The 27,875-nt window shown below is 65.5% G+C and overlaps 1 protein-coding gene across 1 annotated transcript in view; it reads left to right on the forward strand.

Annotated features, from left to right (window-relative positions):
- The window catches only part of LOC142008354 (SCO-spondin-like), a 157,040-nt gene that overhangs the window by 20,232 nt on the left and 108,933 nt on the right, over positions 1-27,875 (forward strand). Inside the window, exons 8-23 of the mRNA XM_074985534.1 lie at positions 132-290; positions 1,652-1,737; positions 2,018-2,146; positions 2,225-2,387; positions 2,951-3,191; positions 3,636-3,774; positions 4,257-4,383; positions 4,596-4,768; positions 6,403-6,624; positions 7,835-8,000; positions 8,433-8,682; positions 14,618-14,798; positions 15,792-15,886; positions 16,178-16,434; positions 26,286-26,420; positions 26,957-27,159. Of these exons, the coding sequence (XP_074841635.1) occupies positions 132-290; positions 1,652-1,737; positions 2,018-2,146; positions 2,225-2,387; positions 2,951-3,191; positions 3,636-3,774; positions 4,257-4,383; positions 4,596-4,768; positions 6,403-6,624; positions 7,835-8,000; positions 8,433-8,682; positions 14,618-14,798; positions 15,792-15,886; positions 16,178-16,434; positions 26,286-26,420; positions 26,957-27,159 (2,726 nt within the window). The remainder of the gene's footprint in view (positions 1-131; positions 291-1,651; positions 1,738-2,017; positions 2,147-2,224; positions 2,388-2,950; positions 3,192-3,635; positions 3,775-4,256; positions 4,384-4,595; positions 4,769-6,402; positions 6,625-7,834; positions 8,001-8,432; positions 8,683-14,617; positions 14,799-15,791; positions 15,887-16,177; positions 16,435-26,285; positions 26,421-26,956; positions 27,160-27,875) is intronic.

Genomic DNA, 27,875 nt, shown 5'->3' on the forward strand with positions numbered 1-27,875 from the left:
CCCAGGGCCCTGCCAGTCCAGCCCCGGGGCTCCCAGCGCCCGCTGCAGACAGCCCCACGCCGGCTCATCCCATTGCCCTGCCCCGGCCTGCCCGTCTGCGCCGGCTCAGCCACCCCCCACTCCCCCCGCAGGCATCAGCGTCCGCTGGCTCGGGGACTTCGTCTTCGTGGAGAGCGGCCTGGGTGTGCGCGTCAAGTGGGACGGGCGCGACACGGTGCACGTGACGGTCAGCCGGGAACTGTGGGGCGCAACGCGTGGGCTCTGCGGGACGTACAACGACAACCCTGCCGGTGAGCGCGGCCCTGCGGGGCGCCCGCCCTGCTCACTGCCCGGGGAGCACCTCCCCTCCCCCGCCTGGTCCCTGCACATCCCCACCCTGCGGGGCGCCCGCCCTGCTCGCTGCCCGGGGAGCACCTCCCCTCCCCCGCCTGGTCCCTGCACATCCCCACCCTGCGGGGCGCCCGCCCTGCTCACTGCCCGGGGAGCACCTCCCCTCCCCCGCCTGGTCCCTGCACATCCCCACCCTGCGGGGCGCCCGCCCTGCTCACTGCCCGGGGAGCACCTCCCCTCCCCCGCCTGGTCCCTGCACATCCCCACCCTGCGGGGCGCCCGCCCTGCTCACTGCCCGGGGAGCACCTCCCCTCCCCCGCCTGGTCCCTGCACATCCCCACCCTGCGGGGCGCCCGCCCTGCTCACTGCCCGGGGAGCACCTCCCCTCCCCCGCCTGGTCCCTGCACATCCCCACCCTGCGGGGCGCCCGCCCTGGTGCCCAGGATCCAGCCTGCCACCCTCCCCTCTGCTGGGGGAGGCGCCAGCTCACCCTTGCACCCTGGGGCTCTTCTCCCCCAGGCCTGCCTCTGGCTCGCCGGCAGTGCCCGGGGTATTTACCCCCCAGCTTGGTGCTGCACGCCCCCCCATCTGGCTGGGGTGGGGCTGGGAACACGCACAGCAGCCGCTGGCGTCTGGAACCATGCATGGAGTGAGCTGAGGCTGGAGACTGACAACGCGCGTGTGCGCGTGTGCCTGAGTGTGTGTGTGTGTGTGTGTTTTTGTGTGCGTGCGCGTGCGTGCGTGTGCACGTGTGCCTGAGTGTGCGTGCATGTGTTTTTGTGTGTGTGCGTGCGTGTGTGTGTTTGTGTGTGCGCGCGCATGTGTGCCTATCTAGTCCCATCCCCCACCCGCCAGCGGGGGCGCAGCATTGCCAGCTTTCTGCGTCGGGGGGCAGCTGTTGTGACTGGGGTCCCCGTACGACCAGGAGCCCCTAGAAGAATGTGCACCCCCACCCACTTTGTCGTCCACCCCCGGCACTCAGGGCTTCCCCACTCTGTGCGCTGGGGGGCGCCTGCCCAAGAGGCTGGGGGTTGCCCTGGTCCGTGTGCCCTGTGCTCCTGGCAGGGAGTGCTGTGAGACCCCTGCCCCAGGCTCTGCCCTGGTCCCCGTGGAGCCGTGGGGCTGCTCTGTGCCATGGAGCCAGCGGGACGGGTGCAGTCGGTAGGGAGCTGGCCGGCCCCACCTGCTGGAGGTCAGTGGCCCAGTGCATGGGGCTGTCCAGAGCCACTGGGGTCCCTGGCCCAACGGTGCAGCCCAGATCCCGACCGGCCACCTGCCCCGGGCGGTGTCGCGCCCGCCTGCCAGCCCCTTGTGTTCACAGATGACTTCCTGCGCCTGGGAGGGGACTTGGCCACCTCCGCCGCCAGCTTCGGCAACTCCTGGAGGGTCCCGGGTGCCAGCCCGGAGGTACTGGGGATGGGCTCCACCTCCAACGGGCCCAGGGAGGGGGAAGGTGGGATCCTCCCCCCTGGGGCGCCGCTGGCACCTAGAGCCCATGGCCCCAGCCGGGTACTCCCTGCCCAGCTGGCAGCGGCCGCAGCCGAGGGGGGGGGTTGGCCGTGGGGGGACGGCCTGGGGGGCTGTGTGGGGGGGGCAGGTGGTCTCCCCCAGGGTGGCTTCAGGGGCACTGGGGTGACGGCAGGGTGGGCCCTGTCACTGACAGGGTCTCTGCTCTGCCCGGGAACAGCGCCCGTGCCAGGACGCGGCGGAGGCGGGACACAGCTGCGACGCTGCGGAGGCCAGTGCCCTCAGGCAGGAGGCCGAGGCCGTGTGCCGGAAGCTGCTGACCAGCCCCTTCAGCCGCTGCCACGCCGAGGTCAGGGCACGGAGGTACCCCGCACCCTCCCTGGCCCTGCGCCCCCCACGCCCGCTGAGCCAGCCTCTCTCCCGGCAGGTGGACCCGGGTGGGTTCTACGACGCCTGCATGTTCTCCTACTGCCAGGCGGGGGGCGCGAGAGCCGGGCAGCACCAGGCCGTCTGCGACACCTTCGCCAGCTACGCCCGCGACTGTGCCCAGCAGCACGTCCACCTGGACTGGCGGAGGCCCGGCTTCTGTGGTAGGGGCCAGCGCCCGCCCCAGAGGGCCACCCCACAGCCAGGCCCACCCTGACACCACAGCACCCTCCCTGCTGCCCTCACACCTGCCGCATGCTCCCGTGTCACTCCCCATGCGCACACCACTCCCACGTCCACGTCCACGTCCACGTCCACGTCCACGTCCACATCCACCTGGAACCACAGTGCCCTCTACGCTGCCCTCACACCCGCTGCCTTCCCCCAGGTCTCCTCCCGGCCCCACACACTGTCTCTGACTCAGCCCCGGCCCACGCACACACCCCTCCCACACCTCCCTGCACACTCCCCCAGGCGCCTGCTGGGTGCAGCGGCCGGCGAGTGGGTAAGGGACTCGCTCCTGCTGCCGGCGGGGAGGCGTTCCTCTCGCCCGCTGGCTCGGGCCTGCATGGGGGTGGCAACATCTCCCCCGTGCGTCCCCGAAGGTGGGCAGGGCGGTGGGCAGAGGCTGTGGTGGCTGGTCCCTGGGCGCCTGCCTCCAGCTGCCTGGCAGAGTGGGCACTGCCCGGCTGGGGCCGGCTGAGGCGCTGGGTGGCTGTCCCTGCAGAGAAGCCGTGCGGCCAGGGGAAGCAGTACTCGGATTGCGTGTCCTCGTGCCCGGCCAGCTGTGCCGCCGTGGGCACCGGCGAGGAGGGGCACTGCCGGGAGGAGTGCGTGAGTGGCTGCGAGTGCCCCCCGGGCCTCTACCTGGAGGGGGGGGCCTGCGTCCCCGAGGCCGACTGCCCCTGCTACCACCGGCGCCAGCGGTACGCCCCGGGCCAGAGCATCCAGCAGCACTGCAACCGCTGGTGAGGAGCGCAGCGCCGGGGCCCCCAGTGGCACAGCGGGGAGCTATCATGGGACCCTCCTGCCCCCAGGGTGGAGAGAGCCTGTAGGGCCCCCTGCCGTGAGAGGAACCTCCTGGGGAGCCTGCGGGTCCCCCTGCCTCACCCCGGCTGCCCTACCCCACTCCCAGCCCTTCCCCGCAGCTAGGGCCTGGGGCCACCTCCTGGAGCGGCAGAGGAGGCCCATGGAGGTCGGGCCCAGTGGGCTGGGGCAGGGAGTGACTGGTGGGGAAGCAGAGACGGGGAGCTGGGACCAGAGGCCCAGGCAGCTGTTGGGGAGCCCCAGGCTGAGCTGAGAGGCTCCCGCAATGTCCAGCAGCCTGGGAGGCAGCAGCTGGGGCCCGTTGTACGGGGTGGGGCTTGGCCAGCGTGGAGACCCCGTGCCCCCCTCTCACGCTGTCCCCGCAGCACATGCCGGGGCGGGCGCTGGCACTGCTCACAGGACAAGTGCTCGGCCGAGTGCGCCCTGATCGGGGACGCGCACTACGTCACCTTCGACCAGAAGCGGTACTCCTTCCACGGCACCTGCCAGTACACCCTGGTGCAGGTGAGCGGCCAGGCTGCCAGCGCGGGAGGTGTGGGGAGGCTGCCGGGGTGGGGGGTGCAGGGAGGCTGCTGGGGTGGGGGGAGGCTGCCAGCGCGGGAGGTGTGGGGAGGCTGCTGGGGTGGGGGGAGGCTGCCGGGGTGGGAGGTGCAGGGAGGCTGCTGGGGTGGGGGGAGGCTGCTGGGGAGGGGGGCAGGAGCCGGTGCCCAGGGAGCTCCTGGGAGGCCAGAGGAGCCAGGGGGGCAGTGCCCGGTGCCGTGGGCAGGAGGGAATCCCCAGGCGTGGGTTGAGGCGGGGTGGGGTGTCTGGGCCCATTCAGAGAGCCCCAGTGACACGCCAGTGCAGCGCCCAGGGCTCTGCAGGGGCCTGTGCCCACCCGCCAGCCCACGTGCAGGACAGAGCGCGGGGGGCAGGTCCCTGCCCCGCTGGGGAGGCCTGGGGGGCCGTGTCTCAGCCCTCACAGGCCGGGGACCGTTGCCCGGCAGGACTTTGTGGATGGGAAGCTGCTGATCACGGCCGAGAAGGCGGCGTGTGGCAGCCAAGGGGCCGGGAGCTGCCTCCAGGCCATCACGGTGACAGCGCACAGGACCACTGCCCGGCTCCGCACCACAGGTGAGCTGGGCTTGGCCGGCGGGCGGGCAGCTCGCAGCCCCTCCCCGGACGGGCAGGACAGCGGGTGGGCTGCGGGGTGTGGGGCACGGGGCACCAGTGGCAGGCTGGTCCCATGGCTGGCAGGGGCCAGCAGGCGGGTGGAGGGTCAGGAGCCAGGTCACAGCCTGTCCGTGTGCATCTCCCTTGCCCCTGGGCTCCCTTCCTGGCTGCAGGCGACGTGGCTGTGAACGGGCAGGAGGTGGCCCTGCCCTTCGTCAGCGCAGACCTGAGCATCCGACGGGCCTCGTCCTCCTTCCTGCTGCTCCAGGCCTTCGGGGCCCACGTGCTGTGGGGGCTGGAGCTCCCCACCGCCTACATCACCCTCCAGCCCAGCTTCGCCAGCAAGGTGAGCGAGGCCCAGGGCGCCGGCCCTGGCAAGCCAGAGGGAGAAGGGCCCGGCCGTGGGCCTCGGGCGAGTGGCCGGCTCCAAGCGGGGCCAGGCCTGTGCCAGGCTTTAGTGGCTGCTGTGGCAGGGCTCGGGGTCTCAGCCCCAGGCCTGGCACAGCGGGAGTCCGCGTCCTGCAGCCCTGGGAGAGGGGAGGTTCCTGGGGCACCGCTGAGAGGGATAAACCAGGGCCACTTGCTTAGAGACAGGGCGACTGACAGCCCAGGGCTGTGGGCAGCCAACCCGTCCCACGGAGCACGGCTGTGCCAGGCTGGCTGGCCAGAAACCACCCAGCAACACCCCCCCCCGACTCCAGCTCCCCTGGGGCGCAGCCCGGCCGCCCCCCGCACCACCCAGCAACCCCCCCCCCCGACTCCAGCTCCCCTGGGGCGCAGCCCGGCCGCCCCCCGCACCACCCAGCAACCCCCCCCCGACTCCAGCTCCCCTGGGGCGCAGCCCGGCCGCCCCCCGCACCACCCAGCAACCCCCCCCCCGACTCCAGCTCCCCTGGGGCGCAGCCCGGCCGCCCCCCGCACCACCCAGCAACCCCCCCCCCGACTCCAGCTCCCCTGGGGCGCAGCCCGGCTGCCCCCCGCACCACCCAGCAACCCCCCCCCCCGACTCCAGCTCCCCTGGAGCCCCAGCCCAGCCCGCCCATCACCCAGGATTAGTGCTGAGCACCAATCGCCCCCCATCCACACAGGTTCTTCCCGCCCCAGGGGCCCGGCCCCAGCCCCGCTTGGTGCATGGCTCAGACCTGGCCCCCCAGAGTGCGCTGGGCCGGCGCTTTAGCATCCAGCAGCTGCAGGGTGGGTGGGAAAGGCCAGACGGACACGGGTGCGGGTACAACGGGTGCAGCTGCCACAGTGGGTGCAGCAGTCGCACAGGCCGTGGTGCCGGCTGCGGCAGGGGGAGCCGGCGGCTCTCCTACAAGTCTCTGGATACGCCCTTCGCTGGCCGGGTCAGCCCCCCTTCCGGCGCTGTTCCCAGCAGGGGGCTCCTGCCGCCCCAGCCGGAGGGGAGCTCCCAGGCCCCCCGGCCCGTGTGGGGGAATCCCGCGGCTCCCCTGGGGGAAGGAGCCGGTGGCAGGAGCAGGTGACTGGTGCGTGCAGGACTCCGTCCCTTTCAGGCTGCAGATGTGGCTTACACACTGGTCTGAACGGTCACCGCCCTGTGCCCTGCTGGGGCCTGGCACCATTTAACGCCCACCGGCCGTAACGCTGGCAGGCCTGGGGACCTGTTCACCGGGGTGGCCAAGCTCCTGAGGAGGTCTCCCAGGAAGAAACCTTTCAGGCGCGCCCAGGGCCGGTACGCACACGGTCAAACGCAGACCCGACCGGCGCCGGGGAGCGGCACACCCGGCCTGCATGCCGCACCGGCTGCCCTGGGCACCGCGCCTGGCCCCCGGCGCACGCGACTGGGTGCGCGCCCAGGACAGGGGCTGCCGCGATGGTCACGTCTCAGCGCCCAGCCCTGCTGGGTGCCCCCGGGGACAGGCCCTGCAGGGGCTCCCCTCCCGCTGCGGGTGCGGGGAGCTCACCGGCTGCCCCCCACCCGGGGCTCTGGCTGGGTCTCAGCCCCACTCGCTCTGGCAGGTGCGAGGGCTGTGCGGCACCTACAACTGGAACCAGCAGGACGAGTTCAGCACCCCGGCCGGGGACGTGGAGGCCAGCGTGGCCGCCTTCGCCACCAAGTTCCAGGCCTCGAGCGAGTGTCCTGAGCTCAGCCCCCTGCCCTTCGACCCCTGCAGCACCTACGCCCAGCGCCGGGGCTTCGCCGAGGCCGCCTGCGCCGTGCTGCACAGCTCCGCCTTCCAGGTACCCCACGGCAGCGGGGATGTGTGCGTGTGCCAGGGACCACAGCGGCAGCGCCAGTATGTGTGTGTGCGCATGTGTGCTGGGGACCCCGGTGACAGCAGGGGGCGTGTGCGTGTGTGTGTGTGCGCGTGTGCCACAGACCCCGGTAGCAGCGTGTGTGGGTGTGCCAGGTACCCCAGTGGGCAGTGTATGTGTGTGTGCACGCACGTGTGTGTGTGCGTGCGTGTGCCAGGGACCCCGGTGGCAGCGCCAGTGTGCGTGCGTGCGTGTGTGTGTGTGCATGCCAGGAACCCCGGCGACAGCAGGGTGTGTGTGCACGTGTGTGTGTGTAAGCGTGTGCCATGGACCCTGGTGGCAGCGTGTGTGGGTGTGGGTGTGCCAGGTACCCCAGTGGGGAGTGTGTGTGTGCACGCACACATCTGTGTGTGTGTGCGCGTGTGTGCCAGGGACCCTGGTGGCAGCGTGTGTGGGTGTGGGTGTGCCAGGTACCCCAGTGGGCAGTGTGTGTGTACGCATGTGCGTGTGCGTGTGTGGGCATGTGCCAGGGACCCCGGTGGCAGCGTGTGTGGGTGTGGGTGTGCCAGGTACCCCAGTGGGCAGTGCATGTGCGTGCATGTGTGATGGGGTTCAGGGGTCCCCCTGCACTGCACCCCGTCCGCTGGCAGGAGTGACTCTCACTCAGCAGGTACAACAGGAGGTTTATGAGGCAACAGAAGCCCAGTTTCTCACAGAAGCGACAGTACAGCAGCCAGAGACAGTCCTTCCAACCTGTCCTGGGGAGAAGACCCCGAGGGGTGCCCCTCTGGGGTGTAGCTTCCCCCTCCTCAGGCTGGCTGCCTTCCAGCTCCCTCTTCCCCTCGCCTCTAACTGCCGCCCCGATTCAAAAAACCAGCTCGGCTCCTCCCTGCTCTTTGTTCAGGCAGAGGTGTTACCTGCCAGTTGTAGCCCCAGGGTCATCCTTAGCCACTGGGAGCTGCTGCTTGCCTCGGACATCCAGCCTGACTCACACATGCACTCCCCCCACTCCATCACAGCATGTGCGTGTGTGTGTGCGTGGGTGGGTGTGCACCAGGGAAGGGCCCAGGAGCGCTTGCCACGTGCCCGGCCGACGTGGCCCTGCCCTGCCTGGGCGCGCGTGCATGTGTGGGGCTGGGTTGTGACGCGCCCCCAGCTGGGGCGCCCAGGTGACGTGCCCCTGCGGTGCCCACAGCCCTGCCACGGCCTGGTGGAGCGGGAGCCCTACTACGAGCTGTGCCTGCACGACGCCTGCGCCTGCGCGGCCGCCCAGGGCTGTGTGTGCAGCGCCCTGGCCGCCTACGCCCGGCAGTGTGCCCAGGAGGGGGCATCGGTGCCCTGGCGGAACCAGACCTTGTGCGGTGAGTGACCGCCCGGGCGGGGAGCCTGCCCTGAGGCAGCACTGCCGGGGCGCTGCATCTGGGGGGGCGGGGGAGGGGATGTGTGGGGGAGGGGGAAATGAGAAGAGGTGGGGGGATGGGGGGCTGGCTCTGCAGAAAGGGCAGGGGAGGGGATGGGGAGGGGGGGCTCTGTAGAAGGGGATGGGGAGGGGATGGAGGGGTGGGCTCTGCAGAAGGGGCGGGGGAGGGGATGGGGTGGGGGGATGGGGGACTGGCTCTGGGGGAGGGGCGGGGGAGGGGATGGGGGCCTGGCTCTGCAGAAGGGCTGGGGGAGCGGGGGGCTCTGCAGAGGAGGGGGGCTCTGCAGAAGGGGGCCGGCAGTGGGGCAGGTCCGTGCCCCATGCGAGGAAGCCGAGGCTCCTGCCCTATGGCCCTGTGCCCCTCTCCCCACAGGGGTGCCGTGCAGCGGGGGGCAGGTGTACCAGGAGTGCAGTGCCCCCTGCGGGAAGAGCTGTGCGGCGCTGCGTGCGGGCGAGGTGGGCCCCTGCCCGGCCCTGGCGCTGTGCGTGGCCGGCTGTAACTGCCCTGGGTCCCTGGTGCTGGACGACAGCGGGCAGTGCGTCCCGCCGGCCATGTGCCCCTGCGAGCACGCCGGGGAGACCTACCCGCCGGGCAGCAAGATCCACCGCAGCTGCAACGCCTGGTGCGTAGCCCAACCCACCCCACCCCTGGCACAGGGTGGGCACCGCGCAGCCCCCCAGCACCCCGCTGAGCTGCGCCCGTGCCAGCCCTCCCCACGCGGGGACACCAGATCCCACCCAGCCCCACCGCACAACAGGCTGGCGCAGGGGCAGGGAATGGGGCTGGGGGCCCTTCCCCACTTGGGTCCTGGGCCCCTGTGACCCAGGCAGGACAGGCTGGCGCAGGGCGGGCTCGGGGCCCTTCCCCACTCGGGTGCTGGGCCCCTCTGGCCCGGGCGGGACAGGCTGGCGCAGGGCGGGCTCGGGGCCCTTCCCCACTCGGGTGCTGGGCCCCTCTGGCCCGGGCGGGACAGGCTGGCGCAGGGCTGCAGTGGGGGCTGAGCGGTGTGGGGGAAAGAATCCAAAGTGCGGCCGTGCCAGTGCCTCTGGGGCCTGACCCTTCCCCTCAGGACAGGAGTAACTCCCGCTGCCACCTGGGGCTGCCTGCGTCCTCCCGGGGAGAGCCGGGACCCTGCGGGACTCACCGCCACAGGGGCTGCGCGGGGCGGGGGCAGCGTCTGGTGGGGGACAGCGCCTGGGCACGAGGACGGCAGAGGCGCACTGGCAGTGCCCCCGAGCAGCCGCCTGCCAGGCAGGGTGGAATGTCGCAGGGGTCCCGGGCGGCTGAGCCAAACCCAGGCCAGCTGGTAACGGGGGCGGAGGGGGGGCACTCGCAGCCTGTGATGGAGTCGGGGGGGGGGGGTGCGTGTGTGAGTCAGGCTGGATGTGAGAGACAAGCAGCAGCTCCCAGTGGCTAACGATGACCCTGGGGCTACAACTGGCAGGTAACACCTCTGCCTGAACAAAGAGCAGGGAGGAGCCGAGCTGGTTTTGAATCGGGGGCGGCAGTTAGAGGCTAGGGGAACAGAGAGCTGGAAGGCAGCCAGCCTGAGGAGGGGGAAGCTACACCCCAGAGGGGCACCCCTCGGGGTCTTCTCCCCAGGACGGGTTGGAAGGACTGTCACTGGCTGCTATGCTGACGCTTCTGTGAGAAACTGGGCATCTGTTGCCTAATAAACCTCCTGTTGTACCTGCTGAGTGAGAGTCTCTCCTGCCAGCGGACGGGGTGCAGTGCAGGGGGACCCCTGAACCCCATCACACAGCCCCACCTGGGACCTCCCGTGCAAGGCACCAACCTGCCCCATGGAGCACGGCCAGAAACCACCCAGCAACGCCCCCCACTCCAGCTCCCCTGGGGCCCAGCCCCGCCCCCCCCTCACACCACCCAGCAACCCCCCCACTCCAGCTCCCCTGGGGCGCCAGCCTGGTCCCTCCTCACACCCCCCAGCAACCCCCCCCACTCCAGCTCCCCTGGGGCGCAGCCCGGCCCCCCCTCACACCCCCCAGCAACTCCCCCCACTCCAGCTCCCCTGGGGCTACAACCCGTCCCCTCCTCACACCCCCCAGCAACCCCCCCCACTCCAGCTCCCCTGGGGCCGCAGCCCGGCCCCTCCTCACACCACCCAGCAACCTCCCCCCAACTCCAGCTCCCCTGGGGCCACAGCCCGGCCCCTCCTCAAACCACCCAGCAACCCCCCCCACTCCAGCTCCCCTGGGGCCACAGCCCGGCCCCCCCTCACCCAGGAGAGGTGCTGAGAACCAATCGCCCCCCATCCACACAGGCTCTTCCCGCCCCAGGGGCCCGGCCTCAGCCCCGCTCGGTGCATGGCTCAGACCTGGCCCCCCAGAGTGCGCTGGGCCGGCGCTTTAGCGTCCAGCAGCTGCAGGGCAGGTGGGAAAGGCCAGACGGACGCGGGTGTCAGAGGGTTGCAGTGATCCCTCCCCACACGCCAGCACAAAGCCCAGGGGCAGACTGCAGCAGGTGGGCCTGGCAGGCGGGCAGGGACCTTTGCAGGGTGGAGCGCGTCCTTTGTCAGGCCGGATCCCCAGTCCGGGTCGGCTCAGGCCAGAGCAGAGGTGGCCCTGCCAGCTGCCAGGCTGGGGTGTAATGACCATAGCCGATGCCCTGTCACGCAGGGAGGGCCCCGAACTTCCCCAGGTCACTGGCTAAGTGATCCCGCTCAGTGCGGTCTGGAAGCGGGGAGAGATGTGATGGAGTGGGGGGGGTGCATGTGTGAGTCAGGCTGGATGTCCGAGGCAAGCAGCAGCTCCCAGTGGCTAAGGATGACCCTGGGGCTACAACTGGCAGGTAACACCTCTGCCTGAACAAAGAGCAGGGAGGAGCTGAGCTGGGTTTGAATCGGGGGCGGCAGTTTGAGGCTAGGGGAAGAGAGAGCTGGAAGGCAGCCAGCCTGAGGAGGGGGAAAGCTACACCCCAGAGGGGCACCCATCGGGGTCGTCTCCCCAGGACGGGTTGGAAGGACTGTCTCTGGCTGCTGTACTGTCACTTCTGTGAGAAACTGGGCATCTGTTGTCTAATAAACCTTCTGTTGTACCTGCTGAGTGAGAGTCTCTCCTGCCAGCGGACGGGGTGCAGTGCAGGGGGACCCCTGAACCCCATCACATGGGGATTGCCGATAATACCAAATGGTGACTCCCGGGGTGTCCCTGCACCTGGCCCATGATGAGGGAAAGTCCTGCCTGGGCTCACCTGATCAGGGTACCTGCCCGGCCTCCCGGGGGCGCTGTGACATGGGCCACGGCCCAGCCAAGTCCCTGGCCCAGCGGGGCGTGCGTTGTGCTGTGCCTGGCCAGGCAATCCTCCACCGTGCCTGGCCCTCCGCCGGGCAGTGCTCACAGCTTCACACACAGGCACGCCACAGACAGGCACAGGGACTCGCCAGCATCTGTCAGACACTGCTCTGAGCACAGCTGGCGCAGAGCTAGAACGCTGGTGGGAGGGGTTCAGGGGTCCCCAGGCTCTGCACCCATCTGCAGGCAGCAGTGTGAGGGGTCCAGGGTTCCCCAGGCTCTGCACCCATCTGCAGGCAGGCGTGTGAGGGGGTTCAGGGGTCTCCAAGCTCTGCACCCATCTGCAGGCAGGAGTGTGAGGGGGTTCAGGAGTCCGCAAGCTCTGCACCCGTCTGCAGGCAGGAGTGTGAGGGGGTTCAGGGGTCCCCAGGCTCTGCACCCATCCGCAGGCAGGTGTGTGAGGGGGTTCGGGGTCCCCAAGCTCTGCAGCCGTCTGCAGGCAGGTGTGTGAGGGGGTTCAGGGGTCCCCAAGCTCTGCACCCGTCTGCAGGCAGGAGTGTGAGGGGGTTCAGGGGTCTCCAAGCTCTGCACCCATCCGCAGGCAGGAGTGTGAGGGGGTTCAGGGGTCCCCAAGCTCTGCACCTGGCCGCAGGCAGGAGTGTGATGGGGTTCAGGGGTTCCCAAGCTCTGCACCCATCCGCAGGCAGGAGTGTGAGGGGGTTCAGGGGTCCCCAAGCTCTGCACCTGGCCGCAGGCAGGAGTGTGATGGGGTTCAGGGGTTCCCAAGCTCTGCACCCATCCGCAGGCAGGAGTGTGAGGGGGTTCAGGGGTCCCCAAGCTCTGCACCTGGCCGCAGGCAGGAGTGTGATGGGGTTCAGGGGTTCCCAAGCTCTGCACCCATCTGCAGGCAGGAGTGTGATGGGGTTCAGGGGTCCCCAAGCTCTGCACCCGCCCGCAGGCAGGAGTGACTCTCACTCAGCAGGAGAACAGCGGGTTTATTAGCCGACAGGACACAGCGTCGTACAGAGGAGTCAGTGCAGCCGGCAGAGACAGCCAGTCCCATCCACGCTGGGGAGAGGAGGCCCCAAGGGGTCCCAGAGCCGGGGCCTGGCCCCCTCCTTTGTCTCTCTCTCTCCCAGCCCAGACTCACTGCTTCCAACTCCCAGTTCCAATTCAAACCCCTCAGGCTCCACCTCCCCCTTTGTCTGCAGCCCAGAGGTGTCACCTGGTCACCAGGTTACCCTCAGCAGGAGCCCCACACCCTCTGTGACACACACACACACACACACACACACACACACACACCCTGCTACAGCACAGCTGGTTACACAGTGGTTAGAGCAGAGCCCTTGTACACTTGGGGCTGAGAGCTCCCATGTGCTGAGAGCAGGGGGCTGTGGGGGGGCGGTAGGGGCCCTGTGGGGGGCGGGGCAGGAGAGGAGGTATGGGTGGTGCCCAGCTCTGTGCTCGCAGGGATGGGGTGGGTCAGTAGGGGAGGGATGGGCGGTGCCCGGCTCTGTGCCCGTGGGGGCAGGGTGGTAGAGGAGGGATGGGCAGTGCCCGGCTCTGTGCCCGCAGGGGTGGGGTGGGTCAGTAGAGGAGGGATGGGCAGTGCCCGGCTCTGTGCCCGCGGGGGTGGGTCAGTAGAGGAGGGATGGGCGGTGCCCGGCTCTGTGCCCGCAGGGGTGGGGTGGGTCAGTAGAGGAGGGATGGGCAGTGCCCGGCTCTGTGCCCGCGGGGGTGGGTCAGTAGAGGAGGGATGGGCGGTGCCCGGCTCTGTGCCCGCGGGGATGGGTAAGTAGAGGAGGGATGGGCAGTGCCTGGCTCTGTGCCCGCGGGGGTGGGTCAGTAGAGGAGGGATGGGCAGTGCCTGGCTCTGTGCCCGTGGGGGTGGGGTGGGTCGGTAGAGGAGGGATGGGCAGTGCCTGGCTCTGTGCCCGTGGGGGTGGGGTGGGTCGGTAGAGGAGGGATGGGCGGTGCCCGGCTCTGTGCCCGCAGGGGTGGGTAAGTAGAGGAGGGATGGGCAGTGCCCGGCTCTGTGCCCGTGGGGGCAGGGTGGTAGAGGAGGGATGGGCAGTGCCCGGCTCTGTGCCCGCAGGGGTGGGGTGGGTCGGTAGAGGAGGGATGGGCGGTGCCCGGCTCTGTGCCCGCGGGGGCAGGGCGGTAGAGGAGGGATGGGCAGTGCCCGGCTCTGTGCCCGCAGGGGTGGGGTGGGTCTGTAGAGGAGGGACGGGTGGTGCCCAGCTCTGTGCCCGTGGGGGCGAGGGGTGGTAGGAGATGTCTGATGAAATCCCCCTATGGCCTGTGTGGGTGGCATTGCAGGATAGGCTGATTTCATTGAATGTCTCTGCCACGGGACGCCGGCTCGGCCCTGCTGCGGCACCACTCGGAGGGCGGCTCTGGGGCAGTCCCAGCCCCTTGGAGGCCCCTCTCACAGGGAACCCTCGTGCAGGAGGTCAGGGCCGAGCCTTTCCATCAGCACCTGCCCTCCGCCAGGGCACTGCAGGGCTGGGAGGTTACAGAGGGGAGCAGTTCTCTCCCCTCCATCACTGCCAACCCCAGTGTGCGGGGGGGGGCGCTGGGTTGGGGCAACGGGGGCTGGGCGGGGGGTGCTGGTTTGGGGGCACAGGGGCTGGGTGGGGGGCCCTGGGCTGGAAGAACGGGGGCTGGGTGGGGGCTAAGCAGGGGGCCTCTCCCCTCAGTCAGTGGTGCCAGAGCACAGGCTGCCTGGGCCAAGGGGCCAGTCGCCTGACCTGGGGGACCCCGGCCAGTGGCCGGGCTGGGTGGCCGTCTCTCCGGGGGCTCGGTGACGCCGGGAGTAGCCTGCAGACCAGGGACCTGCCAGCGGGGAGATGCCCCCAGGCTGCACTGCCAGGCCTCAGGGCCTGCACGCGCCTGAGCCAGCCCCTGCAGCAGGCACCGTGCCTGGCAAGCCTGGGGTGTGTTTGTGGGCGCCGGCTGGGACCCTGGGGTGTACAGGACTGTGCCTCTCTGGGGAGGGGGGGACCTGGACCCTGTGTTGGAGCTGTCAGAGCGCAGCGGGAAGGGCCGGCCCTTCTGCGTCCTGTCCCGGGAGCAGCCAGTCCCAGTGGGGCAGCTGCGCAGACCCGGCAGCTGGCCGGGAAAGTCCCCCCCACAGCCCCTGTCCCCACCATCTCCGGGCGGGTGGGCGCGAGGGGACCCCCTGACCCTGACCCTGACCCTGCCATCTCCGGGCGGGTGGGCGCGAGGGGTCCCCTGATCGCGTCCCTGCCATCTGCGGGTGGGTGGGCGCGAGGGGTCCCTGACCCTGTCCCTGCCTTGCAGCATCTGTGCCAACGGGGTCTGGAACTGCACCACTCACCCCTGCCCCGCGGCTGCCCTCTGCCCCGGGGAGCTGGTCTATGCCTACGGGTCCTGCCTGCGCACCTGCGACTCTGCCGAGGGCAACCAGAGCTGCCCGGGCCGCTCCGACGGCTGCGTGTGCCCACCGGGCACCGTGTGGCTGGTGAGCCTCTGCTCTCCTCACAGCTGCTGGCTCCGCCTGCCACCGGGGGCAGCCGGCAGCTGGGCTGGATGTGGGGCGGTGTGAGCCTGTCCCGGAGCCCCAGCTTGGGGCTGTGCCCCCATCTGTGGGACAGTCTCAGGGAGACCCCTGCCCCGTGCCGGACTCTCCCCCTCCCAACGTGGGTCCTGCTCTGCCCAGGTGAACCACGCGGTCTCACTGCTCCTCAGCCTGGCCCGGGCTGCAGCCGCCCCCCACCCCATCCACGGAGACGGCCCTGCTGGGTCGCGTCAGGGATCAGGCCCCTCGCGTGGCACAGCCCGGTGCAGGCCTTGGCTGGCGCGGCCGGGGGCCCTCAGGGCAGCCCAGGGAAGGAAGGAGGGGCAGAGTCTGTCCTGGCCGGGCAGAGTCTGTCCTGGCCAGCCCGAGCTGGCCCGGCTGTGGGGAGCCCCTGGGACCCACGTGTCAGGCCTCCTTGGGTGGGGGAGGAGGAGGGGGGCTCCACCTGCTTCCAGCCCCAGCACTTGTCCCCTGGCCCCTCCTGCCCATTGGGCTCCAGCAGGGGAGTCCAGGGCGTTCAGCCCCAGGGGAGTGTGGGGGACTGGGCACCCACTGCCAGGCGACTGGATTTTCCCTTGGCCACTCCGGAGCTGCAGTGAGCTGGAGCCAGGCCACCCACACCCACGCTCTGCCCGCCCTGAGAGCGAACTCTCCCCTCCACCACAGCCCGGCCACCAAGGCAGCGCCGGGGGAAACTGAGGCACGCGCAGGCTCACAATACCATGCCAAAGCCTTGCCACATCGGGGCAGCACCAGGGCATTCCCAGCCGTTCCAGGGAGCCTGAGCCCCTCAGGAAGCGTGCCACGGGTGGGGCGGGGGCGGCCTTTCCTCGCCAGACCCCTGCGTTCACCCCACCCCCAGGGAGCCCCTCCCTTCACAGCCCTGCTCACCCAGGGCCAGCTGGGAGCTCCGGGGCCCTTCTCTTCCCCCCGCAGAAGGAGCGCTGCGTCCTGCCAGAGGAGTGCCCCTGCTACCACAACGGCCGCCTCTACCAGCCCAACGACACCATCGCCAAGGACTGCAACACCTGGTGAGGGCGCCCGGCCAGCGGCCCTGATGGCGCCAGCTGCGTGGGGCCGAGGGGGTGGGCGGGGCGAGGGGCAGGGTAGGGCCTGGGCAGGGCCAGCGTGCCCAGTCGGATGTGCCAGAGTGGTGCCAGGGCTGGGGGCTGGCAGAACCTGGGGGCATTGCTGGTGCCCAGGGTGGGAGGGGCTGGTAATGCCCAGCACCAGGGGCGCTGATGGTGGTGCTGGGGTACTGGCACATCTGGGGGTGCCCAGGGCCAGAGCGCAGGGCGGCTGAGCTCCCCCTCACTGTGCAGCGTGTGCCAGGGCCGGCGTTGGCAGTGCAGCACCCACCGCTGTGCGGGCATCTGTGTGGCCACGGGGGACCCTCACTACATCACCTTCGACGGGCGGCCCTTCTCCTTCCTGGGCGACTGCGAGTACGTGCTGGTGCGCGAGGGCAGTGGGCTCTTTGCCATCACTGCCGAGAACGTGCCCTGCGGCACCAGCGGCGTCACCTGCACCAAGTCAGTCGTGGTGGTGATCGGGGATACCCTCGTGCACCTGCTGAGAGGTGGGTCTGGCACTGGGGAGGGGTGGGGGTGGGCAGCAGACCAGGGCCTCCCAGCCATGAGGCAAGTGAGGGCCGGCCAGGGGACCCCTGCTGGGAGGAGGGGCTGGGGTCCGCAGCTGGGAGGTGAGTGGGGGAGCGGACCAGGGCCCCCCCAGCCATGGGGCAAGTGAGGTCTGGCCAGGACCCCCAGCTGCACTGTGCCACATGGTGTTACAAGCCCTGCCTTGCAGCCTGGTGGTGATGTAAATGTGGCTGCTCAGGGCCAGGAGCCATGTACGGTGTCCCTGGGCACCGCTGAGGGCCAAACCGCTTACGGCCGGGCCCCCAGCAGCCCAGCGCTGGGCCCGCGGTAATGCGAGTTATGCACATTGTGAGGGTTTCCTCCATTGGCCCACGGGGGACCCACGCTCCCCAGTGCCCCCAGCAGGGGTGCCAGGCAGCCCCACCCGCAGGATCCCCAGCCAGGGCTGCCTGTCCCACCTAACATTTCCAAAAACTGGGTGGTGGGGACCGACAGCCCCACGGCTGGGAGCCGACTTGGCACTCACCTGGCTGGGGAGGCAGGATCAGCCCAGCATCTGGGAGCGGCTGTGTGCCGACTGCTGTCAGCAGCCTCAGCTGTGGGAACCCCAGTGGTGACAATTCCCACGTCTCCAGCCCATGGCTCAGGGAACGGGCAGGACAGGGGAGCTGGCAGAGCCCTCCCAGGGGACCTGAGCGCTAGGGGTTCCCGCCTGGTCCCCAGGCAGCCCAGCCCAGCCCAGCCCAGAGCCTGCCACTCCAGGCCAGGCTGAGTTTGTGTCTCTCACTGGGGCCTTGTGCACCGGCTCCCTGCCCAGCCACTGCTGCTCCCCCAGTGTCCTGTGCAGACCTGCACCTGCCAGCTGGCAGCCACGGCCTGGTCCACTCACGGCTCTGTCCTGGGCTCCTCCTGGGCAGCCGCCTAAGGAGCCTGGAGCCCCTGCACGGCCTGGCAGTGCTGTCTCCAGCCCCCCAGCCTGGTCAAAGCAGGACTCAGCCCCCCACCTGGCCAGCAGGAAGTGGGCCTGGGAGTTGTACGTCTGTTTAGCAGAGCCATCACAGTTGAATTGCAGGACACTTCACTGTGTTGTCATGCACTGCAGAGGTGCACTGCAGTGCACTGTGTAAGTACGCTTCACTGCGTTCTCGTGCACTGCAGTGCACTGTGTAAGTACGCTTCACTGCGTTCTCGTGCACTGCAGTGCACTGTGTAAGTACGCTTCACTGCGTTCTCGTGCACTGCAGTGCACTGTGGGGCACTGTGTAAGTACACTTCACTGCGTTGTCATGCACTGCATAGGTGTACTGCAGTGCACTGTGGGGCAGTGCGTAGTACACTTGTAATATGACGGGGTTTTCTGGGTACAGCTAGAAAAATCAATCCAGGCACCTTGGTTTAAAACCTGGGCCACTCACAGCCCCAGGCTGGGATTTCCTTCTCGCTAAGGCAAATCCAACCAGCCCCCACAGCACCTCTGCCAGCCCGAAGCCACACAAGCAAACCCACAGACTTTCTGGGCACTCTACCAGCCCAGACCAACAACCCCCAAACTCAGGTGAGGGGCTCTTAAGCCTGTTTCACCCAGCACTGCACAGATCGTCCCAGACCCCAAAGGGCCCAGCCCCAGATCCCAGTAAATATGTGTTTGGATCTCACCCACACAGCACACTCTCCCGTTCTTCTTCGAGTGTCCCCGTGGGTGCTCCACAATAGGTGTCGGGCTCGCCCAGTGCCGCAGATCGGATCTTCCAAGCAGTTTCTGCTGGACCGCACATGCGCCGGCGCGCGCCGCTCCCTGGCGCGCTCCTGGCCACGTGCGCGATCCGGTCCCCGCCAGTTCCTCTCAACCGCCGTCGGCTGCAGACGGAATCCGAACTAGGCTAAGGCCAAGTTAGCGTATTCAATGGTTTTAACTGTTTTTTCTTTAAAGTTTTCAAGTTCTTAGGCTACTGCAAGTTAGCCGGTTGTTATTTTTCAAAACAAACAAACAAACAAACAAACAAACAGCAAGCGGGACAGCTCAGTCCAGTCCCAGTAACAAGCGCCGGAGGCCAGGAGCATAGGGCCATCAGCCCTCCTGCTGTGGCAGGCCATCAGAAGGGGAAAACAGCACAGAGAAGGTGCTAAGTACCCGTTTAACAACTGAAAGACTCACCAACAATGTCCTCTTCAGGATTTAAGAAATGCGAGTCCTGCCGAGAGGATGCGCAGGCACGCAGCCTGCAGGCACCGGAGGACACCGCCCATGCGGCACCGCCCTCGAGCGTGCCGAGCACGGCGCGGACGGGGCAGAGATCCCCTACACGCCAAGGGGCGGAGTTACCTCCTCCAGGGACGGGGAAGGCTGCTCACAAGACGAGGCGTCGCAGCCCCTCTCCAGACAGGGCTGTGGAGTTGCTTTCTCACAGCCCTCCGCTTATGTTGCAGCCTACAACCAGAAGGCAGGGGTCCCCCCTAGCCTACCCGGAGCCCCCGTCTCCATTTTTACAACCAGCCTCGCCCTGGCTGGGACCACCTTCACCCTTCCTGGGGTTTGAGCCGCTGGAATACTATTCAAAATCGCTCTCTCCAGTGTCCCAGGTCTCTCGACGATCTCGCTCCCCCAGACGCAGGGGGTACGCACCAAGGGAGTGGTCTAGGTCACCTTCCCAAGAACAGTGCCTATACTGCCATGGTCGCCCTTATCACGCGGGGCATAGACACCATCGGCAATCTACCAGGGAAAGATCCCCACAGACGATCTCGTACCCCCGAGGGCAATTGCGACCGGGGACAGAGACTCCAGCATCTCGGGGGACTGGTTATGGAACCCCGAGATTTTCCCTCGCAAACCTCTAGCGAGAGGATGTACCATCACCAACAGGAACCGGAAGGGTCCAGAGAGACGTACCCCAGCGGTTCCTCGCTCTCCTCCCCGGACAAGGCTACGGCCCCGGGGGACGTCCATCCCCCGGACGATCTCAAACAGTTTCAAGAGCTTTTTAAGAGGGTGGCCTTCACGCAAGGCATCCAGACAGCAGAGGTACAAGAAAAACACCATAAGCTCCTCAAAAATCTGAGACCTCCGGCCTCCTCCAAAGTAGCAATACCGCTTGATGAAGCAATCTTGGAGTCCGCCACTACGATATGGCAGACCCCTGCGACTATTCCGCCTGTCCACAAGAGAGCGGATAAGAAATACTTCGTGCCGGCGAAGGGCATGGAGTTCCTGTTCAGCCACCCACAGCCAAATTCCTTGGTGGTGGAGTCGTCACAACAAAGATCAAAGACATCCCAATTCAGGACAGGGGGAACAGACAAAGATGCCAAGAAGCTAGAGCTGTGCGGCAGAAAGGTCTACTCCTCCTGCACTCTACTGTTGCGAATGGCAAATTACGCAGCGCATTTAGCGAACCATAATTTCGACAACTATACTAGGTTAACCTCCCTCATGGACTCGCTTCCAGAGGACAAGAAGCCGGTGCTCAAGGCCATCGTGCAAGAAGGCTACGCGGCCTCGAGGACGGGAGTTCAGATTGCCCTGGATGTTGCGGACACAGCAGCACGTTCCACAGCTACGGCAGTGGTGATGCGAAGGGAGTCCTGGCTCCAGACTTCGGGTATACTGAGGGATCTGCAGGCAAAGATAGTTGACCTTCCCTTTGACTCGCAGAAGCTGTTTGCTGAATCAGCCGACTCGGTCCTTCATTCCAGTAAAGATTCAAGAGCCACACTCAGGACCCTGGGGATTTACACCCCTCCATACAGAAAGAAAAGGTACTACCCTCAACAAAGACGGTACCAGTACCAGCCACAGCGCCCCCAGTACCACAGGGGTTACGAGCAAGGGCGACATCAACAGCACCAGCAGTACAGACCTCCCAGGCGACGCTCACAACAGAGCCGTGCGTCCTCGGGGCAGGGCCAAAGGCCACAAGTTTGACACACAGATCCAGGGCTGCGCCATCACTACCATCGCACACGGTCATCCTAAGCGGCTATTCCACCATCGCCTCCGACCATTCTACGACCAGTGGCAAAGGATCACCACAGACAAATGGGTGCTGGAGATCATAGCCACGGGGTATGCCATCCCCTTCCAGTCGCTCCCACCACCATGACCTCCACCCAGGCCCCACCTCCAGGAGGCCTCCCATGTAGCGAGGCTCAAGCAGGAGGTAGACCATCTCATGCTCCTAGGGGCAGTGGAAAGAGTGCTGGAGCAACTGCAAGGGAAAGGGTTCTACTCCAGGTACTTCCTCACGGAGAAAAAGACAGGAGGCTGGAGGCCCATCTTAGATCTTCGCGGCCTCAACCGGTACCTGCGCAAGCAACGCTTTCGGATGATCACAATCGCCTCCGTCCTTACAGCACTGGACGATGGAGACTGGTTCGCAGCCCTCGATTTACAAGACGCGTATTTTCACATAACTATCCATCCGGCTCACCGGCGATTCCTCCGGTTCATGGTAGGCAATGAACACTTTGTGATGGGGTTCTGGGGTCCCCCAAGCTTTGCACCCTGTCCGCAGGCAGGAGAGTCTCTTACTCAGCAGGAAAACAGCAGGTTTTTGCCGACAGGACACAGCATCGTACAGAGGAGTCAGTACAGCAGGCAGAGACAGCCAGTTCAATCCATGTTGGGGAGAGGAGGCCCCGACGGGCCCCCAGAGCTGGGGCCTGGCCCCCTCCTTTGTCTCTCTCTCTCTCCCAGCCCAGACTAACTGCTTCCAACTCCCAGTTCCAATTCAAACCCCTCAGGCTCCACCTCCTCCTTTGTCTGCAGTACAAAGGTGTTACCTGGTTGTCAGGGTTACCCTCAGCAGGAGCCCCACACCCTTTGTGAGCCCCACACACACACACAGGTATTCCCCACTCCATCACACGCTTCCAATACAAGGTCCTACCGTTTGGCCTCTCCTCGGCCCCCAGAGTCTTCACCAAGCCCTTGGCAGTGGTGTCAGCCTACCTGCACAAACAGGGGGTATTTATATTCCCGTATCTGGACGACTGCCTGCTCAAAGGGGCCTCGAAGGGGGAGGTACTACACATGATACGCGTCACAGCAAACACGTTCTCTTCACTCAGCCTGGTTATCAATCTGGCAAAATCAAAAATAGACCCCACACAGGACATAGAGTTCATAGGGGCTCGCATAAACTCGGTTACAGCGACAGTATACCTACCAGAGGCTCGCTTTCGGGCCATCGGCTCCCTCGTGCACCTGCATCACCTTCAGCCCTACGGTGCTGGTCTTGACGTGCTTACAGCTGCTGGGCCACATGGCAGCGGCGACGTTCGTAGTGCAGAACGCCAGGTTGCACATGCGCAGCATGCAGCACTGGCTGGCGAGTGTATACAAACCGGCAGTACACACCGTTCACAGGGTGGTGTCGCCCACAGCGGAGGTGCACAAATCCCTGCAATGGTGGGTAAACCCCAGGAACCTGCTAACAGGGGTACCCTTCCACCAGCCACAAATATCGGTTTTTCTCACTACAGATGCCTCCCTCATAGGGTGGGGAGCGCACATGGGCGAAGAGGTGACTCAAGGACTGTGGTCACCCATGGAACAGTCACTACACATAAATATACTGGAGCTCAGAGCAGTGTTCAACGCCTGCAGACACTTTCGAGACCATATACAAGGCAAAGTCGTCGGGATCAGTACAGACAATACCTCCACCATGTTTTATATAAACAGGAAAGGAGGAGCTCGGTCCCGTGCCTTATGCGCAGAAGCAATCCGCTTATGGAACTGCTGCATCGCCAACAATATACTCTTGAAAGCCTCATACTTGCTGGGTGCGCACAATGTGAAGGCAGACCAGCTGAGCAGGCGTTTTGCACTCACACACGAGTGGCAGATCCGTCCCGATCTGCTACGGCCGATTTTCCACGCATGGGGTTTTCCCCAGATAGACCTGTTTGCCACTCAGCACAACAAGAAGTGCCCACGATTCTGCTCCAGGGCAGGACTGGGATGGAGGTCCCTGGGGGACGCGTTCGCGATCCCGTGGAGGGGCCCCCTGCTTTATGCTTTTCCTCCCACAGTGCTGATCCACAAAGTCTTGCAGAAAGCCAGGAGGGAAGGGGCCCGGATGATCCTGATAGTCCCAACGTGGGATCGACAACAATGGTTCCCCCTACTCCTGCGCATGTCGGACCGGCCACCGATGCCTCTTCCGGTGGCGCCGGATCTGCTCACGCAAGCCCAGGGGTCCATAGTGCACCCGCACCCCCAAAGCCTGCGACTGCAAGCGTGGTTAATCCATGGCTCAGCTCCCTAGAGAGCACATGCACAGAGGAAGTGCAGCAAGTCCTAGAAAGTAGCAGGAGGACTTCCACCAGGAAGACCTACAAGCAGAAATGGACTCGCTTCACGGCCTGGTGTTCTACCAAACAGCTGGCCCCCCTTTCGGTGCCTATACCTACAATACTAGAGTATTTACTGGACCTCAAGAGAGGAGGACTCTCGCTATCCTCGTTGAAGGTCCACCTTGCCGCCATCTCGGCGTTCAGACACGAGGAGGAAGGGCACACGGTGTTCGCCCATCCTATGGTTACCAGGTTCCTCAAAGGGTTGGTAAACTTATACCCCCCTCGAAAACCGATTCCACCTTCGTGGAACTTGGACCTGGTGCTTACCGCGCTAACGGGACCACCGTTCGAGCCCTTGGCCACGGTTCCCCTCCGCCTCCTTACAATAAAGACGACCTTTCTTCTTGCAATCACGTCAGCTCGCAGGGTGAGCGAGCTTGCGGCAGTCGTGGCAACGCCACCCTGCACTGTTTTTTCCAAGGAGGCGGTAACCATACGGCTGCATCCAGCCTTTGTTCCCAAAGTTTCTTCTGAGTTTCATATTAACGAACCTATTGTTCTACCCTCGTTTTATCCAAAACCTCATAACTCCAACGAAGAGGCGCGCCTACACCTCCTGGACGTGAGGAGGGCGCTGGCCTTCTACGTAGACAGGACCAAGTCCTTCTGGAAAACGGATAGACTCCTAGTCTCCCTCGCTCCCAAATCGAAAGGAGAAGGTCTCTCCTCGCAGAGAATCTCAAAGCACATTGTATCCTGCATAAAAATGTGCTACGAGCTCAGAAAGACTCCTTTATCGGCCACTCCCAGGGCTCATTCCACCAGGGCGGTGGCGGCATCAACAGCCTTTTTCAAGGGCGTTGCGCTAAAAGACATTTGCAGAGCGGCGACCTGGTCATCCTACGACACCTTCGCCAAACATTACGCCCTTCACAGGGTATTCCAAGAGGATACCCGTCTCTCGACAGCGGTCCTCTCGGGGACAAGCTGCACATAATCCGATTACCCACCTGCTATCTTGGGTTACTGCTGGGTAGTCACCTATTGTGGAGCACCCACGGGGACACTCGAAGAAGAAAGACGGGTTACTCACCGTAGTAACGGTGGTTCTTCGAGATGTGTCCCCATGGGTGCTCCACTACCCGCCCATCCTCCCCGCTTCGGATCTCTGTTAGTGTTTTGCAGGGGCATCCGAGGCGGTTGGTCAAGGAACTGGCGGGGACCGGATCGCGCACATGGCCAGGAGCGCGCAAGGGAGCGGCGCGCACCGGCGCATGCGCGGTCCGGCAGAAACTGCTTGGAAGATCCGATCTGCGGCACCGGGCGAGCCCGACACCTATTGTGGAGCACCCACGGGGACACATCTCAAAGAACCACCGTTACTACGGTGAGTAACCTGTCTTTCTTTAGATCTACTACGTAGGTGTTTATGAATACAAGAGAAAGAACAGGGTTAGAGAGAAGAATTGTTAAAGCAAAACTTTACAACCATGTCTGATATCTGGAGCCACACCACTCCCAGAGCCAGAAGGGACCTGGGGAAGTCATTGAGGCCAGTCCCCCGCCCAAAACAGGATCAAACCCCACTAAGTCATCTGTGATGGAGTTGGGGGAGGGCATGTGTGAGACTCAGGCTGGATGTCTGAGACAAGCAGAGCAGCTCCCAGCGGCTAAGGATGACCCTGGGGCTATAACCTAGGCTGGCAGGTAACACCTCAGCCCCGAACAAAGAGGAGGGTGGAGCTGAGCTGGTTTTGAATGGGGGTGGGGGCGGCAGTTAGAGGCTAGGGGAAGAGAGAGCTGGAAGGCAGCCAGCCTGAGGAGGGGGAAAGCTACACCCCAGAGGGGCACCCCTCAGGGGCTTCTCCCCAGGACGGGTTGGAAGGACTGTCTCTGACTGCTGTACTGATGCTTCTGTGAGAAACTGGGCATCTGTTGCCTAATAAACCTCCTGTTGTACCTGCTGAGTGAGAGTCACTCCTGCCAGCGGATGGGGTGCAGTGCAGGGGGACCCCTGAACCCCATCACATCATCCCAGCCAGGACTTTGTCCAGCCAGGACTTAAAAACCTCCAGGGATGGAAAATCCACCACCTCTCTAGGAAACACATTCCAATGCTTCACCACGCGCCTGGGGAAGGAGTTTTTCCTAATATCCAACCTACACCTCCCCCTCTGTAACTTCCACCCATTGCCCCTTGATGGGGCAGTGCACTGAGCCTCCTGGGCTGCCCTGTAACGAGGGGTCTCAGAGACATGCCACTATTTCCAGTAGCTGTGCAGAGCCAGGCCAAGCCCCCTGCCTTAGCCCTGGTGTGCCGCCAACTGGGTGTTCGTGGCTTGGCCAGCAGTGCTGATTGCAGCCGCCAGGGTCCCTTTCGACAGGGCATTCCCGTTGAACCCTGGACCATTACACCGTATTGCACTGCAGTACACTGCAGTGCCTTGCATGTTACTGCAGTGTGGAGAGTTATGGTGCATTGCATCTCAGTGCAGTACTGCAGTGTATCACAGTGACGTGTGGTGCATCGCAGTTCAGTGTGATACAGTGTACTGACCTGTACTGTGGTACCATGTGTTATGGTGCGGTGCATTATGGGAGGTGAGTTCCAGCACAGGGAGGTGTGTTGCACCGCAGTGGGGTGCAGTGTGTCCCAGCACAGGGAGGTGTGTTGCATCGCAGTGGGGTGCAGTGTGTCCCAGCACAGGGAGGTGTGCGCACTGCAGTGTAGTGCAATGCATTCCAACACAGGGAGGTGTGTTGCATCGCAGTGTGGTGCAATGCATTCCAGCACAGGGAGGTGTGTTGCATCGCAGTGTGGTGCAGTGAATTCCAGCACAGGGAGGTGTGTTGCATCGCAGTGTGGTGCAGTGTGTCCCAGCACAGGGAGGTGTGCGCACTGCAGTGTAGTGCAGTGCATTCCAACACAGGGAGGTGTGTTGCATCGCAGTGTGGTGCAGTGAATTCCAGCACAGGGAGGTGTGTTGCATCGCAGTGTGGTGCAGTGTGTCCCAGCACAGGGAGGTGTGCGCACTGCAGTGTAGTGCAGTGCATTCCAACACAGGGAGGTGTGTTGCATCGCAGTGTGGTGCAGTGCATTCCAGCACAGGGAGGTGTGTTGCATCGCAGTGTGGTGCAGTGTGTCCCAGCACAGGGAGGTGTGCGCACTGCAGTGTAGTGCAGTGCATTCCAACACAGGGAGGTGTGTTGCATCGCAGTGTGGTACAGTGTGTCCCAGCACAGGGAGGTGTGCGCACTGCAGTGTAGTGCAGTGCATTCCAACACAGGGAGGTGTGTGCATCGCAGTGTGGTGCAGTGTGTCCCAGCACAGGGAGGTGTGTTGCATCGCAGTGTGGTGCAGTGCATTCCAGCACAGGGAGGTGTGTTGCTTTGCATGGCAGTGCAGTGCAGTACAGTACAGTACAGTGTTCTCCAGTGTTCCCAGGCAGTGCCTTGTGCATTGCCCCGTGGCAGGGGATGGGAGTCCCCCAGCACTGTCCGTCCAGCTGAATTTTCTGACTGTGCTCAGGAAAGGATGTGACAGTGAACGGCGTCCCAGTGCAGCCCCCAAAGACCTACAGTGGGAACGGCCTCAGCCTGCAGCGAGCCGGCGTCTTTCTCATCCTCATCTCCCAGCTGGGGCTGAGCGTGCTCTGGGACGGAGGTGAGTCTCCCCCTGAGGGCAGGGTTGTGCCAGGCCACGGGGGCGGGGCAGTGCCAGGTGCGACATAGGAAACACATGGCTTGTTACCCCGATGGGCTCCTGGGCTGTTCCTGGGCCCTGCTGCCCGTCCGTGTGTGCTGGAAACCCGCGAGAACACGACCTCTTGTCCCATCTCATCTCCCCGGGACATGGGCAGAGTTGTTTCCCACGCTCTGTGCCCAGCCTGGTTGGAAACCTGCCAAGCCAGGGGGCTGCCCTGGGGAGCTTTCTGCCAGGGGCACCTCCAGGCTGGGACCTGAGCCTGCCCCTTGCCATATGGACAGTGGGGGAGGGAGGCACCCTGTCCTTCCCTCCCTGCGCTGGGAGTAACCCCTCTGCACTGAGCTCCTGCTCCTATTGGGGGTCAGGCGGCATCTCCCCAGCACCTGGTGGGGCACAGGAGGGGATCCCCGTCCCCTGGAGTGCTGAGTGCCCCTGGATGGAGGCCGCCCCTCCATACTCTGGGAAGCCCCGAGCCCACCGCCTCCTGCCCGCAGGCACCCGGGTGTACGTGAGGCTGGACCCCCGGCACCAGGGCCGTGTGGCGGGGCTGTGCGGGAATTTCGACGGGGACTCGGGGAATGACTTCACCAGCAGGCAGGGCAGCCTGGAGCCCACCTCCGACCTGTTCGGCAACTCCTGGCGCATCAGCCTCCTGTGCCCCGAGGTCGCCAATGAGGACGTTGAGCACCCCTGCACGGTACGGCCCCGAGCTTCTTCGGGGAGCAGGACGTGATGGCGGTGCTGCGGCGCATGGGCTGAGCTCTGCGGTGAAGAGGGGCTGGGGCACTGCTCTTGGGGGGTTGCTGGGGTGTGACTGGGATGTGGGGTGCTGGGGGCAGGGGTGGCGCTGGGATGTGGTTAGAGTCAGGGAGTCTGGGAATGTGGGGTGCTGTGGTGCAGCGGGTGCTGAGAATTCAGGATACAGGAGTGCAGGGAATTTGGGGCGCTGGAGGCAGGGAATTCAAAGTGAATGGGGTGCAGGGAATTTGGGGTGCTGGGGTGCAGGGAGCTGGGAATTCAGGATGCTGGGAATGTGGGGTGCTGAGGTACAGGATGTGATATAGTGGGTGATACATGTGTGTGTGTGTCTCACAGAGGGTGGGGGACTCCTGCTCAGGGTAACCTGGTGACCAGGTGACACCTCTGGGCTGCAGACAAAGGAGGAGGTGGAGCCTGAGGGGTTTAATTGGAACTGGGAGTTGGAAGCAGCGAGTCTGGGCTGGGAGAGAGAGAGACAAAGGAGGGGGCCAGGCCCCGGCTCTGGGGGCCCCTCCGGGGCCTCCTCTCCCCAGCGTGGATGGGACTGGCTGTCTCTGCCGGCTGCACTGACTCCTCTGTACGACGCTGTGTCCTGTCGGCTAATAAACCCGCTGTTCTCCTGCCGGGTGAGAGTCACTCCTGCCTGCGGACGGG

The sequence above is a fragment of the Carettochelys insculpta genome, chromosome 2 (genome assembly GCF_033958435.1).
Source record: "Carettochelys insculpta isolate YL-2023 chromosome 2, ASM3395843v1, whole genome shotgun sequence".
Classification (NCBI taxonomy): domain Eukaryota; kingdom Metazoa; phylum Chordata; order Testudines; family Carettochelyidae; genus Carettochelys; species Carettochelys insculpta.